Source organism: Narcine bancroftii, chromosome 5 (genome assembly GCF_036971445.1).
Source record: "Narcine bancroftii isolate sNarBan1 chromosome 5, sNarBan1.hap1, whole genome shotgun sequence".
NCBI classification, from domain to species: domain Eukaryota; kingdom Metazoa; phylum Chordata; class Chondrichthyes; order Torpediniformes; family Narcinidae; genus Narcine; species Narcine bancroftii.
Window position 1 is genome coordinate 136,939,518 of NC_091473.1, and position 15,232 is coordinate 136,954,749.

Sequence of the window (15,232 nt, forward strand, 5' to 3'; positions counted from 1 at the left end):
GTTCTCATGTAAAATAGAGAAAGCTTCATCCAAGGTGGAAAGAGATAGATTGAGGCAGAGTTATCCGAGGGAGAGATGTGACATAGAGAGGGATGAGGGATATGCCAGAGAAAGAGGGGAGAGGTGTCAGAGAGCGAGAGGATGAGAGAGGTGCCAGAGATAGAGGTGCCAGAGAGTGGAAGCAAACCTAAATAGGTCATATGCATTAAATGGGAGGCTATTGAGATGTGCAGAGCAACAAAGGCATTTAGGAGTGATGGTAAATAGTACCCTCAGGGCTGATACTCAGTTAGATGGTGTGGTGACGAAGGCATTTGGAATGTTGGCCTTCATAAATCGGAGTATTGAATTCAAGAGTAGGGAGGTTATGATGAAATTGTACAAGGCATTGGTGAGGCCAAATTTGGAGTACTGTGTACAGTTTTGGTCACAAAATTATAGGAAAGAAATAAACAAAATAGAGAGAGTGCAGAGAAGGTTCACGAGAATGTTGACAGGATTTCAGGGTCTGAGTTACAGGGAAAGGTTATGCAGACTGGGGCTTTATTCTCTGGAGTGTATAAGATTGAGAGGGGACTTGATAGAGGTGTTTAAGTTTTTAAAAGGGACAGACAGAGTAAACGTGGATAGGCTATTTCAATTAAGATTGGGGGAGACTTTGGAAGAAATTTGACCTATTTCCCCAGACAGAGCCGGAGTTGGTGCTGGATCATTGGTTACATTTAAGGAAAGTCTAAATAGTTACATGGATAGGAGAGGGTTGTAGGGGTATGGACCAGGCGCTGCTCAGTGGGACTAGGAGGGTGGGGATTTGTTATGGCATGGACTAGTAGTGCTGAACTGGCCTGTTCTGTGCTGTAAGGGGTAATATGGTTATATAGGGTATGAAGGACTATGGAGAGGGATGGAGAGGTACCAGGGCAAGGGAGGGTGATGTGCATCAGAGTGTGTGATATGACGGTGCAGAGGGAGCTTCACACTGTGTCTCACCCCCCCGGGTTGTTCAATTGGACAGTCCCCACACTCAACTTCACTGTCTCTCACGTCCCTCGACACCCTGTGACATTAACGCCAGGCCTTCCCTCTCTTGCAGATATCTATTCAGCTGGCTGTGTGTTGGCTGAGCTGTTATTGGGACAGCTCATCTTCCCCAGGGACAGTGGGGTGGAGCAGCTGGTGCAGACGACCAAGGTAAGCAATGTTGAGTCAGGAGTGGTGGGGGTGGGTCAGACCCAACCTCACCCTACCCTACACCCAGACCTGCCAGTCCAGATGAGACCCGCAGCAGAAGGTGGGAGAGGGTGAGAGAGCTGATTGGTGGATATATGTGGGAAGTGACATGCGAGGTGCTTGGTGTATACAGGTGGAAGGGTGAGGGAACTGTCAGGATAGAAACATAGAAACATAGGAGCAGGAGTAGGTCATTCGCCCCTTCAAGCCTGCTCCGCCATTCAACGAAATCATGGCTGATCTTAAATTCAGTGCCACGTCCCCGCCTTCTCTCTGTAACCTTTAATAACCTTATACTTAAGAAATAGATCGAATTCCCTCTTAAATATATTTAATGAACCTGCCTCCACTGCCCTCTGTGGCAATGAATTCCACAGATTCACGACCCTCTGGGACAAGAAATTCCTAAATGGTTTGCCAATTATCCTCAAACCATGGCCCCGGGTTCTGGATTTTCCCATCCTTGGGAACATCCCATCTGCATCCATTCTGTCCAGTCCTGCCAGAATTTTATACGTCTCTATGAGATCGCCTCTCAATCTTCTAAACTCCAGCGAGTACAATCCCAATTTGCGCAATCTTTCCTCATAAGTCATTCCTGCCATTCCAGGTATCAGCCTGGTGAATCACCTCTGCACTCCCTCCATTGCAAGAACTTCCTTCCTTAGATAAGGTGACCAAAAGTGCACACAATACTCCAGGTGGGGTCTCACCAAGGCCCTGTACAGCTAAAGTAAGGTATCCTTGTTCCTATACTCAAACACTCTTTATATGAAGGACAAAATACCATTTGCCTTTTTAACCGCCTGCACTACCTGCATGCTCGCCTTCAGAGACTGGTGTACAAGTGCCCCTAGGTCTCTCTGCACTTCCCCATCTCTTAATCTATTGCCATTCAAATAGTAATCTGCCCTGCGGTTTGTATCACCAAAGTGGATCACCTCACATTTATCCACATTGTAGTGCATTTGCCATGGATCTGCCCAGTCCCTCAATTTATCCAAATCACAATGGAGCTTCCTGACTCCCTCTTCCGTGCACACAACCCCTCCTAGCTTAATGTCATCTGTAAATTTGGAGATATTACATCCAATCCCCTCATCCTGATCATTAATGTAAATTGTGAACAGCTGGGGTTCCAGTACAGATCCCTGTGGAACCCCACTGGTCTCCGCCTGCCACTCAGAAAACGAGCCATTTATTCCAACTCTCTGTCTTCTACCTGCCAGACAGTTCTCAATCCACATCAATACTTTGCCCCCAATCGCATGAGCCTTGATTTTGGAAGCCAGTCATTTATGTGGGAACTTATCGAAGGAATTTTGGAAGTCCCGGTAGACCACATCCCCTGGCTCTCCCCCATTTATTTTACCTGTCACCATCTCAAAGAATTCCAATAGATTTGTCAAGCACGATTTACCTTTTGTAAATCCATGTTGACTCCCTCCGATCCCTTCTCTGCTAGTCATATGCTCCGCTATTACATCCTTAATAATGGATTCCATCATTTTGCCCACTACTGATGTCAGGCTCACCGGCATATAATTCCCCGCTTTTTCTCTACCCCAATTTTTAAATAGTGGGGTAACATTAGTAACCCTCCAATTCATAGGTACTGATCCTGAGTCTATCGAGTTCTGGAAAATAATTCTTAAAGCATCTGCTATCTGAATGGCCACTTCCTTAAGTACCCTAAGATGTAGATTATCAGGCCCTTGGGATTTATTGGCCTTCAATCCCATCAATTTCCCCAAGACCATGTCCTTAGATATACTGATTTCTTTCAGTTCCTCCGTTGCATTAGTCTCTATGTTTCCCAACATCCTTGGGAGGTTATTTGTATCGTCTCTTGTAAAAACAGAACTAAATTAAGAATTTAATTGGTCTGCCATTTCCTTATTCCCAATTATATATTCCACTGATTCCGACTGCAAAGGACCTACTCTGGATTTCACCAATCTTTTCCTCTTGACATATTTATAAAAGCTTTTGCAGTCGGTTTTTATATTTTCCGCAAGCTTCCATTCATAATTTATTTTTGCTCTCTTGATTAATCCCTTTGTCCTCCTTTGATGCATCTTGAACTGATCCCAGTCTTCAGTTGAGGTAATTTTTTTGGCCAATTGATATGCTCTCTCTTTGGACCTAATACTGTCTCCAATTTCCCTTCTTATCCACGGTCAGGTCAGACTTGGGGTCGGAGGAGACAGTGAGTCAGTGCCTGGTGTCAGGTGAGAGGAGGAGGAGCCAAGAGACAGAATTAGAGGGTGAGTCAAATAAAAGCTGCACTTACCGGGACTTGGGCTCAGGCAGGTCCGACTCGGGGTTGGAGGAGACAGTGAGTCAGTGCCTGGTGTCGGGTGAGAGGAGGAGAAGGAGGAGCTTGGAGTTAATTGGGGTTAATTGGTAAGGGGCTAATAAAAGGAGTAGAAAAGGAGGGAGCGGCCAGCGTGGAGCGTCGAAGTGAGTGAATGGCCCAGTGAAGGAGTGGGGACTTTGGCTCGACGAGTGGCCCAGTGAAGGAGTGGGGACTTTGGCTCGAGGAGTGGCCCAGTGAAGGAGTGGGGACTTTGGCTCGAGGAGTGGCCCAGTGAAGGAGTGGGGACTTTGGCTCGAGGAGTGGCCCAGTGAAGGAGTGGGGACTTTGGCTCGAGGAGTGGCCCAGTGAAGGAGTAGGGACTTTGGCTCGAGGAGTGTCCCAGTGAAGGAGTGGGGACTTTGGCTCGAGGAGTGGCCCAGTGAAGGAGTGGGGACTTTGGCTCGAGGAGTGGCCCAGTGAAGGAGTGTGGATTTTGGCTCGAGGAGTGGCCCAGTGAAGGAGTGGGGACTTTGGCTCGAGGAGTGGCCCAGTGAAGGAGTGGGGACTTTGGCTCAAGGAGCTGCCCAGTGAAGGAGTGGGGACTTTGGCTCGAGAAGTGGCCCAGTGAAGGAATGGGGACTTTGGCTCGAGGAGCGGCCCAGTGAAGGAGCGGGGACTTTGGCTCGAGGAGTGGCCCAGTGAAGGAGTGGGGACTTTGGCTCGAGGAATTGCCCAGTGAAGGAGTAGGGACTTTGGCTCGAGGGACTTCGGTGAGCAGGGGCTAAGAAGGAACTTATTAGTCAAGGGTATTATAGTAAGAAAGGAGGAAATGGAGTCAGTTGGGGTAGTTAAGTGCTCCAATTGTGGGATGTTGGAAATCAGAGACTGCACAGCTGTTCCTGACGACTACATGTGCAAAAGGTGCATCCAATTGTATATAATGAGTGACCGTGTTGGGGAGCTTGAGCTGCAAATGGATGAACTGAGGATCATAAGGGAAGCAAAGGCATGATAGAGAGGAGTTTCAGGGAGACAGTCACCCCTAGAAGGCAGGAGTCAGGGAATTGGGTGACTGTGAGGAAAGGAGGGAGAGCGCTAGTGCAGAGTACCCCTGTGGAATTGCCCCTCAGCAACATTTATTTGGCTTTGGATACTGCTGGGGGGAACAGCTTATCAGGGACGAGTTGTGGGGGTCAGGTGTCTGACACAGGGGCTTCCCCTGAGATTCAGAAGTGAAAGAAGGATAAGGATAGGATTCTTGTAGTTGGGGATTCATTAGTCAGAGGGACAGATAGAAGGTTTGTGGGATGAGATCGGGGATCCAGGTTGGTATGTTGCCTCCCTGGTGCCAGGGTCAGGGATATATCTTATCGACAACATAGAATTCTGCAAGGGGAAGGAGAACAGCCAGAAGTCGTGGTCCATGTGGGGACCTATGACTTAGTTAAAAGTGGGGATGTGGTCCTGAAACAGGATTATGTAGAATTTGGTAGGAAGTTAAAAAACAGGATCTCCAAGGTCGTAATGTCTGGATTGCTGCCCGTGCCACGAGCTAGTGAGGGTAGAAATAGGAGGATGTGGAGGATGAATGCGTGGCTAATGAGATTGTGCAGGGGGCAAGGGATAAGATTTCTGGATCATTGGGATCTCTTCTGGGGAAGGTCGGACCTGTAAAAGAGGGACGGACTCCACTTGAACTGCAGGGGGACCAATGTGCTGGCAAGCAGATTTGCTAGAGCTGTGGGGGATGGTTTAAACTAGTTTGGCAGGGGGGTGGGGAACAGAGTGTGAAAGCAGTGTCCAGGGAGTATGGCCCCCTAGATAGGAATAAAAAAGATAAGAAAGGTAGGATGGAGATAAGGGTAGAATGTAAAAAAGAGAATATATGTGAGGGTCATTCTCTGAGATGCATATATTTTAATGCAAGAAGCAAAGTGAACAAGGTAGATGAGCTGAGAGCATGGACAGATACTTGGGGTCATGATATTGCAACTGGCACCTTAATATTCCTGGATACATTTGTTTTAGATGTGATAGATCAGTTGAGGTTCTAGATTGGAAAAGAGCAAATTTCGAAGGAATAAGAAGGGATTTGGGGAGTATTGAGTGGGACAGGATATTTTCAGGTAAGGATGTTAATGAAAAATGGAGGATATTCAAATAAGAAATTTTGAGGGTACAGAGTAGTTATGTCCCAGTGTGGATCAAAGGAAAGGCTGGAAGTCATAGGGAGGCTTGGTTTTTGAGGAATATTGGAATTTTGGTTAGGAGAAAAAGGGAGGTGTACAAGAGGTATAAAGAGCAGGGAGCTGAGAAGTTGAAGGAGGACTACAAGGAGTGTAGAAGGAATCTTAAGAAAAAAATTAGAAAGGCCAAAAAAAGGCATGAAGAGGTTTTCGCTGACTGAGTAAAAATAAATCCAAAGGGTTTCTATAAGTACATTAAAAGTAAAAGATTAGTGAGGGATAAAATTGGTCCCCTTGTAGATAGCGAGAGTAGGCTGAGTGAGAAGTCAGAGGAAATGGGGGAAATTTTGAATGATTTCTTTGCCTCGGTATTCACTCAGGAAAAAAATGTTGAACCAGTTGAAGTTAAGAAGAATAGTGGGGTCGTCATGAAGCATATATGGATAACCGAGGAGGTAGTGATGGCTGTGTTAAAAAAGATAAAGGTGGATAAATCTCCCGGACCGGACAAAATATTCCCTAGGACACTCAGTGAGGCTAGTGGACGGTTAGTGGGGCCATTAACAGAGATATTTAGGATGTCACTGGCCACGGGGGTGGTGCCAAAGGATTGGAGGGTGGCGCATGTTGTTCCTCTGTTTAAGAAAGGGTCCAAATGCAAACCTAGGAATTATAGGCCTGTATGTCTGACGTCTGTCATGGGCAAGTTGATGGAAAGTGTTCTGAGGGATGGTATTTACAAATTTTTGGAGGTACAGGGATTGATAGGGAGTAATCAGCATGGTTTTGTCAGGGGTAGATCATGCTTGACAAAACATTTTGAGTTCTTCGAGGGGGTTACAGAAAAGTTTGATGAAGGGAAAGTTGTGGATGTTGTCTATTTGGACTTTAGTAAAGCTTTTGAAAAAGTTCCCCACAGGAGGTTAGGAAGAAAGGTAGAGGCATAAAGTATAAATAAGGTGGTAGTGAAATGGATTCAGCAATGGTTGGATGGGAGGTGTCAGAGAGTCGTGGTAGAAAATTGTTTGTCCAATTGGAGGCCTGTACCTAGTGGAGTTCCTAAGGGTTCTGTCCTGGGTCCACTATTATTTGTTATATATATAAACGATCTGGATGTAGGGGTGGACAATTGGATAAGCAAGTTTGCGGATGACACAACGGTCGGTGGTGTTGTGGACAGTGAGGTAGATTACCGTAGATCAAAAGGTGATTTCGGAAGGCTGGAGGTGTGGGCTGAGAAATGGCTGATGGAATTTAATACAGATAAATGTGAGGTGCTGCATTTTGGAAAGGCAAATTTAAATAGGTCATATACATTGAATGTTCGACAATTGAGACGTGCAGAGCAACAAAGGGATTTAGGAGTTATGGTAAATAGTACCCTCAAGGCTGATACTCAGGTAGATGGTGTGGTGAAGAAGGGATTTGGAATGTTGGCCTTCATAAATTGGAGTATTGAATTCAAGAGCAGGGAGGTTATGATGAAATTGTACAAGGCAGTGGTGAGGCCAAATTTGGAGTACTGTGTACAGTTTTGGTCACCAAATTATAGGAAAGATATAAAGAAAATAGAGAGAGTGCAGAGAAGGTTCATGAGAATGTTGACAGGATTTCAAGGTTTGATTTACAGGGAAAGGTTGTGCAAACTGGGGCTTTTGTCTCTGGAGCGTAGAAGATTGAGGGGCGACTTCATAGAGGTGTTTAAAATTTTAAAGGGGACAGACAGAGTAAATGTGGATCGGCTTTTTCAATTAAGAAAGGGGGAGATTCAAACTCGAGGACGGTTTAAGATTGAAGGGGGAAAATTATAAGGGGAACATGAGTGGACATTTCTTTACGCAGAGGGTGGTGGGGATGTGGAATGAACTTCCGATAGACGTGGTTGAGGCGGGATCATTGGTTACGTTTAAGGAAAGACTGGATCATTACATGGATAGGAGAGGACTGGAGGGGTATGGACCGGGTGCTGGTCAGTGGGACTAGGAGCATGGGGATTTGCTACGGCATGGACTAGTAGGGCCGAACTGGCCTGTTCTGTGTTGTAAGTGGTTATATGGTTATATAGGGTAAGAAGTACTAGGGAGAGGGAGGGTGAGGTGCCTCAGAGTGTGTCATTAAATATATTTAAGAGGGAATTAGATCTATTTCTTCAGTATAAGGGTATTGAAGGTTACAGAGAGCATGTGGAAGCGGGGTACAGTCTTTGTTGCTCAGCACATCTCAGAGCTTCACCCTGTGTCTGACCCAGGGTTGTTCAATGGGACAGTACACACACTCAACTCCACCGTCTCTCACGTCCCTCGGTTCCCTGTGACATTGACTCCAGGCCTTCCCTCTCTTGCAGATATCTATTCAGCTGGCTGTGTGTTGGCTGAGCTGTTATTGGGACAGCTCAGCTTCCCCAGGGACAGTGGGGTGGAGCAGCTGGTGATGATGATCAAGGTAAGCAACGTTGAGTCAGGAGTGGTGGGGTGGGTCAGACCAAACCTCACCCTACCCTTCACCCAGTCCTGCCTGTCCAGATGAGACCTGCAGCAGAAGGTGGAATAGGGTGAGAGAGCTGATTGGTGGATATATGTGGGAAAGGAAAAGCGAGGTGCTTGGTGAATACAGGTGGAAGGGGGAGGGAACTGTCAGGATAGAAACATAGAAACATCGGAGCAGGAGTAGGTCATTCGACCCTTCGAGCCTGCTCCGCCATTCAACAAAATCATGGCTGATCTTTAAGTTCAGTACCCCGTCCCCGCCTTCTCTTCGTAACCTTTAATACACTTATACTGAAGAAATAGATCTAATTCCCTCTTAAATATATTTAATGAACCTGCCTCTACTGCCCTGGGTGGCAATGAATTCCACAGATTCACCACCCTCTGGGTAAAGAAATTCGTCCTCATCTCGGTCCTAAATGGTTTGCCTATTATCCTCAAACCATGGCCCCGGGTTCTGGATTTTCCCATCCTTGGAAACATCCAATCTGCATCCATTCTGTCCAGTCCTGCCAGAATTTTATATGTCTCTTTGAGATCCCATCCCAATCTTCTAAACTCCAGCGAATACAATCTCAATTTGTCCAATCTTTCCTCATAAGTCATTCCTGCCATTCCAGGTATCAGCCTGTTGAATCGACACTGCACTCCCTCCATTGCAAGAACTTCCTTCCTTAGATAAGGTGACCAAAACTGCACACAATACTCCAGGTGGGGTCTCACCAAGGCCCTGTACAGCTGCTGTAAGGTATCCTTGTTCCTATACTCAAACACTCTTTATATGAAGGCCAACATAGCATTTGCATTTTTAACTGCCTGCTGTACTTGCATGCTCGCCTTCAGAGACTGGTGTACAAGTACCCCTAGGTCTCTCTGCACTTCCCCATCTCTTAATCTATTGCCATTCAAATAGTAATCTGCCCTGCGGTTTGTATCACCAAAGTGGATCACCTCACATTTATCCACATTGTAGTGCATTTGCCATGGATCTGCCCAGTCCCTCAATTTATCCAAATCACACTGGAGCTTCCTGACCCCCTCTTCTGTGCACACAACCCCTCCTAGCTTAGTGTCATCTGCAAATTTGGAGATATTACATCCAATCCCCTTATCTGAATCATTAATGTAAATTGTGAACAGCTGGGGTCCCATTACAGATCCCCGTGGCACCCCACTGGTCACTGCCTGCCACTCAGGAAACGAGCCATTTATCCCAACTCTCTGTCTTCTACCTGTCAGACAGTTCTCAACCACATCAATACTTTGCCCCCAATCCCATGAGCCTTGATTTTGGAAGCCAGTGGTTTATGTGGAACCTTACCGAAGGCCTTTTGGAAGTCCAGGTAGACCACATCCACTGGCTCTCCCCCATTTATTTTACCTGTCACAATCTCGAAGATTTCCAATAGATTTGTTTAGCGCGATTTACCTTTTGTAAATCCATGTTGACTCCCTCCGATCCCTTCTCTGCTAGTCATATGCTCCGCTATTACATCCTTAATAATGGATTCCATCATTTTGCCCACTACTGATGTCAGGCTCACAGCCCTATAATTCCCTGCTTTTTCTCTATTCCAATTTTTAAATAGTTGGGTAACATTAGCTACCCTCCAATCCATGGGTACTGATCCTGAGTCTATTGAGTTCTGGAAAATAATTCTTAAAGCATCTGCTATCTGAATGTTCACTTCCTTAAGTACCCTAGGATGTAGATTATCGGGCCCTTGGGATTTATTTGCGTTCAATCCCATCAATTTCCCCAAGACCATGTCCTTAGAAATACTGATTTCTTTCAGTTCCTCCCTTGCATTAGTCTCTATGTTTCCCAACATCCTTGGGAGGTTATTTGTATCCTCTCTTGTAAAAACAGATCTAAAGTAAGATTTTAATTGGTCTGCCATTTCCTTATTCCCCATTAGATATTCCCTGATTCCGACTGCAAAGGACCTACTCTGGATTTCACCAATCTTTTCCTCTTGACATATTTATAAAAGCTTTTGCAGTCGGTTTTTATATTTGCCGCAAGCTTACTTTCGTAATTTATTTTTGCTCTCTTGATTAATCCCTTTGTCCTCCTTTGAGGCATCTTGAACGGCTCCCACTGTTTGGCTGTGGTAATTTTTTTGGCCAATGGATATGCTCTCTCTTTGAACCTAATACTGTCTCCAATTTCCCTTGTTATCCACGGTCAGGTCAGACTTGGGGTCGGAGGAGACAGTGAGTCAGTGCCTGGTGTCAGGTGAGAGGAGGAGGAGGAGGAGCCGGGAGTTAATTGGGGTTAATTGGTAAGGGGCTAATAAAAGGAGTAGAAAAGGAGGGAGCTGCCAGCGTGGAGCGTCGAAGTGAGTGAGTGGCCCAGTGAAGGAGTGGGGACTTTGGCTCGAGGAGTGGCTCAGTGAAGGAGTGGGGACTTTGGCTCGAGGAGTGGCTCAGTGAAGGAGTGGGGACTTTGGCTCGAGGAGTGGCCCAGTGAAGGAGTAGGGACTTTGGCTCGAGGGACTTCGGTGAGCAGGGGCTAAGAAGGAACTTATTAGTCAAGGGTGTTATAGTAAGAAAGGAGGAAATGGAGTCAGTTGGGGTAGTTAAGTGCTCCATTTGTGGGATGTGGGAAATCAGAGACTGTACAGCTGTTCCTGATGACTACATGTGCAAAAGGTGCATCCAATTGTATATAATGAGTGACCGTGTTCGGGAGCTTGAGCTGCAAATGGATGAACTGAGGATCGTAAGGGAAGCAGAGGCAGTGATAGAGAGGAGTTACAGGGAGACAGTCACCACTAGAAGGCAGGAGTCAGGGAATTGGGTGATTGTTAGGAAAGGAGGGAGAGCGCCAGTGCAGAGTACCCCTGTGGATGTGCCCCTCAGCAACATGTATTTGGCTTTGGATACTGCTGGGTTGAACAGCCTATCAGGGACGACTCGTGGGGGTCAGGTCGCTGGCACAGGGGCTGCCCCTGAGGTTCAGATCGGAAAGAAGGATAAGGATAGGATTCTTGTAGTTGGGGATTCATTAGTCAGAGGGACAGATAGAAGGTTTGTGGGATGAGATCGGGGATCCAGGTTGGTATGTTGCCTCCCTGGTGCCAGGGTCAGGGATATCTCTGATTGAGTACATTGCATTCTGCAAGGGGAAGGAGAACAGCCAGAAGTCGTGGTCCATGTGGGGACCAATGACTTAGTTAGAAGTGGGGATGTGGTCCTGAACCAGGATTATGTGGAATTAGGTAGGAAGTTAAAAAACAGGACCTCCAAGGTAGTAATCTCTGGATTGCTGCCCGTGCCACGAGCTAGTGAGGGTAGAAATAGGAGGATGTGGAGGTTGAATGCGTGGCTAAAGAGATGATGCAGGGTGCAAGGGATAAGGTTTCTGGATCATTGGGATCTCTTCTGGGGAATGTCGGACCTGTTACAAGAGGGACGGACTCCACTTGAACTGGAGGGGACCAACGTGCTGGCAAGCAGATTTGCTAGAGCTGTGGGGGAAGGTTTAAACTAGTTTGGCAGGGGGGTCGGGAACAGAGTGTGAGAGCAGTGTCCAGGGAGTATGGCCACCTAGCTAGGAATAAAAAAGATAAGAAAGGTAGGATGGAGATTAGGGTAGAAGGTAAAAAAGAGAATATATGTGAGGGTCATTCTCTGAGATGCATATATTTTAATGCAAGAAGCATAGTGAACAAGGTAGATGAGCTGAGAGCATGGACAGATACTTGGGGTCACGATATTGCAACTGGCATCTTAATATTCCTGGATACATTTGTTTTAGATGTGATAGATCAGTTGAGGTTCTGGATTGGTAAAGAGCAAATTTCGAAGGAATAAGAAGGGATTTGGTGAGTATTGAGCGGGACGGGATATTTTCAGGTAAGGATGTAAATGAAAAATGGAGGATATACAAATAAGAAATTTTGAGGGTACAGCGTAGTTATGTCACAGTGTGGATCAAAGGAAAGGCTGGAAGTCAGAGGAAGGCTTGGTTTTCGAGGAATATTGGAAATTTGGTTAGGAGAAAAAGGGAGGTGTACAAGAGGTATAAAGAGCAGGGAGCTGAGAAGTTGAAGGAGGACTACAAGGAGTGTAGAAGGAATCTTAAGAAAGAAATTAGAAAGGCCAAAAAAAGGCATGAAGAGGTTTTGGCTGACAGAGTAAAAATAAATTCAAAGGGTTTCTATAAGTGCATTAAAACTAAAAGATTAGTGAGGGATAAAATTGGTCCCCTTGTAGATAGCGAGGGTAGGCTGAGTGAGAAGTCAGAGGAAATGGGGCAAATTTTGAATGATTTCTTTGCCTCGGTATTCACTCAGGAAAAAAATGTTGAACCAGTTGAAGTAAAGAAGAATCGTGGGGAGGTCATGAAGCATATAAGCATAACCGAGGAGGTAGTGATGGCTGTGTTAAAAATGATGAAGGTGGATAAATCTCCTGGACCAGACAAAATATTCCCTAGGACACTCAGGGAGGCTAGTGGACGGTTAGTGGGGCCATTAACAGAGTTATTTAGGATGTCACTGGCCACGGGGGTGCTGCCAAAGGATTGGAGGGTGGCGCATGTTGTTCCGCTGTTTAAGAAAGGGTCTAAATGTAAACCTGGGAATTCTAGGCCTGTGAGTCTGACATCTGTGGTGTGCAAGTTGATGGAAAGTGTTCTGAGGGATGGTATTTACAATTATTTGGAGGTTCAGGGATTGCGAGGGAGTAATCAGCATGGTTTTGTCAGGGGTAGATCATGCTTGACAAAACATTTTGAGTTCTTCGAGGGGGTTACAAAAAAGGTTGATGAAGGGAATGCTGTGGATGTTGTCTATTTGGACATTAGTAAAGCTTTTGACAAAGTTCCCCACAGGAGGTTAGGAAAAAAGGTAGAGGCATTAGGTATAAATAAGGTGGAAGTGAAATGGATTCAGCAATGGTTGGATGGGAGGTGTCAAAGAGTCGTGGTAGAAAATTGTTTGTCCAATTTGAGGCCGGTGACAAGTGGAGTTCCTCATGGTTCGATCCTGGGTCCACTATTATTTGTTATATATATTAACGATCTGGATGTAGGGGTGGTGAATTGGATAAGCAAGTTTACGGATGACACAACGGTCGGTGGTGTTGTGGACACTGAGGTAGATTACCGTAGATTAAAAGGTGATTTAGGAAGGCTGGAGGTGTGGGCTGAGAAATGGCTGATGTAATTTAATACAGATAAATGTGAGGTGCTGCATTTTTGAAAGGCAAATTTAAATAGGTCATATACATTGAATGGTCGACAATTGAGGCGTGCAGAGCAACAAAGGGATTTAGGAGTTCTGGTAAATAGTAACCTCAAGGCTGATACTCAGGTGGATGGTGTGGTGAAGAAGGCATTTGGAATGTTGGCCTTCATAAATTTGAGTATTGAATTCAGGAGTAGGGAGGTTATGATGAAATTGTACAAGGCATTGGTGAGGCCAAATTTGGAGTACTATGTACAGTTTTGGTCACCAAATTATAGGAGATATATAAACAAAATAGAGAGAGTGCAGAGAAGGTTCACGAGAAATTTGACAGGATTTCAATGTTTGAATTAGAGGGAAAGGGTGTGCAGAATGGGGCTTTTTTCTCTGGAGCGTAGAAGATTGAGAGGGGACTTGTTAGAGGTGTTTAAGATTTTAAAAGGGACAGTCAGAGTAAATGTGGATAGGCTTTTTCAATTAAGAAAGGAGGAGATTCAAACTCGAGGACATGGTTTAAGATTGAAGGGGGAAAATTATAAGGGGAACATGAGGTGAAATTTCTTTACGCAGAGGGTGGTGGGGATGTGGAATGAGCTTCCAACAGACGTGGTTGAGGCAGGATCATTGGTTACGTTTAAGGAAAGACTGGATCATTACATGGATAGGAGAGGACTGGAGGGGTATGGACCGGGTGCTGGTCAGTGGGACTAGGAGGGTGGGGATTGGCTACGGCATGGACTAATAGGGCCGAACTGGCCTGTTCTGTGCTGTAAGTGGTTATATGGTTATATAGTGTAAGAAGTACTAGGGTGAGTCCAATGAGATTCATACCCCAATAGGGAGAGGATTAGAATCCACTCTCAAGCCTTCAGGGCCAGTAAAGTTAACCATGACCAGCCCCGAGAGTTCTAAACTGCAGGTGATTCAATGTCATGCTTGTAGCTTAATAAAATGTGGTGGGGTTGAGAGTCAGAGATGACATCATGTTCAGGAGAAACATATGTGTCTTAATAGACACTGTCCCTATTGGTGTGATGCATGGTGGACCACCCAGACCCGGTGATGGACGCCTAGTACAAGATCTGGTAGTAAAATGTCGGATATCAATCTGGAGAGGACCTTTGCCATTAACTGCAGGAACAAAGAGTGTATCCTATCTATATGTCCATTAAACGTACCTCAGGGATTGAGGAAATGAATGGAAAAAACCTACTCGAAAGGGGTTAGATGAGAAATCAATTTGGAATGGGGATAAACATCAGGGAAAAGGACCCGTTGGCGTGTTGATTTAGAATAATCGTAGAAGGATCCAAGACTCATCCAACTGATCGTACCTTCACAATAATGCCCAGCGAGAAACCCTATACTCCATCCAATGATCTGAATGTAGTAAAGATAGTGGAGGTAGAGGACCTTAGACAGACGATTGAGACAAGTTATGGCGATACAAATGTCTGGGTAGAATAGGTAAAATATACAGTGAAGGGTTTAAAAAAGAGCAATTGCTATGCATGCACTTACAGGGCAGCTGATTCCATTTCCACTGGGTTGGGATAAAGACAAACAAGGAATGAGGTGAACGATGGCCTTGTATCAGGATAAAATGGCCTGGGGTAACCAGTCCTGTAAATTTCTGTCCCTGATTTCCCTCCTGCTCTGAAGAAGCATGTCCGGATTCCGCGGCATTGTCGGCTGTGTCAGGAAATCACACAGCCTGAACTTCTAGACAAAAGGAAGACAGTTCACGAGGAATGTAGGAAATCTACAATATGTATAAAGGTACGAGGTGTGACAGAGGAGAGGGGAGGCCACTACTCAGCCTTGAATGTACCCTGA

At 45.6% G+C, this 15,232-nt stretch overlaps 1 protein-coding gene across 1 annotated transcript in view; it reads left to right on the top strand.

Annotated features, from left to right (window-relative positions):
• Window positions 1-15,232, top strand: part of LOC138765341 (uncharacterized) — a 104,566-nt gene that overhangs the window by 14,302 nt on the left and 75,032 nt on the right. The window contains exons 5-7 of the mRNA XM_069942382.1: window positions 1,094-1,191; window positions 3,415-3,497; window positions 8,060-8,157. Coding sequence (XP_069798483.1) covers window positions 1,094-1,191; window positions 3,415-3,497; window positions 8,060-8,157 — 279 coding nt within the window. The remainder of the gene's footprint in view (window positions 1-1,093; window positions 1,192-3,414; window positions 3,498-8,059; window positions 8,158-15,232) is intronic.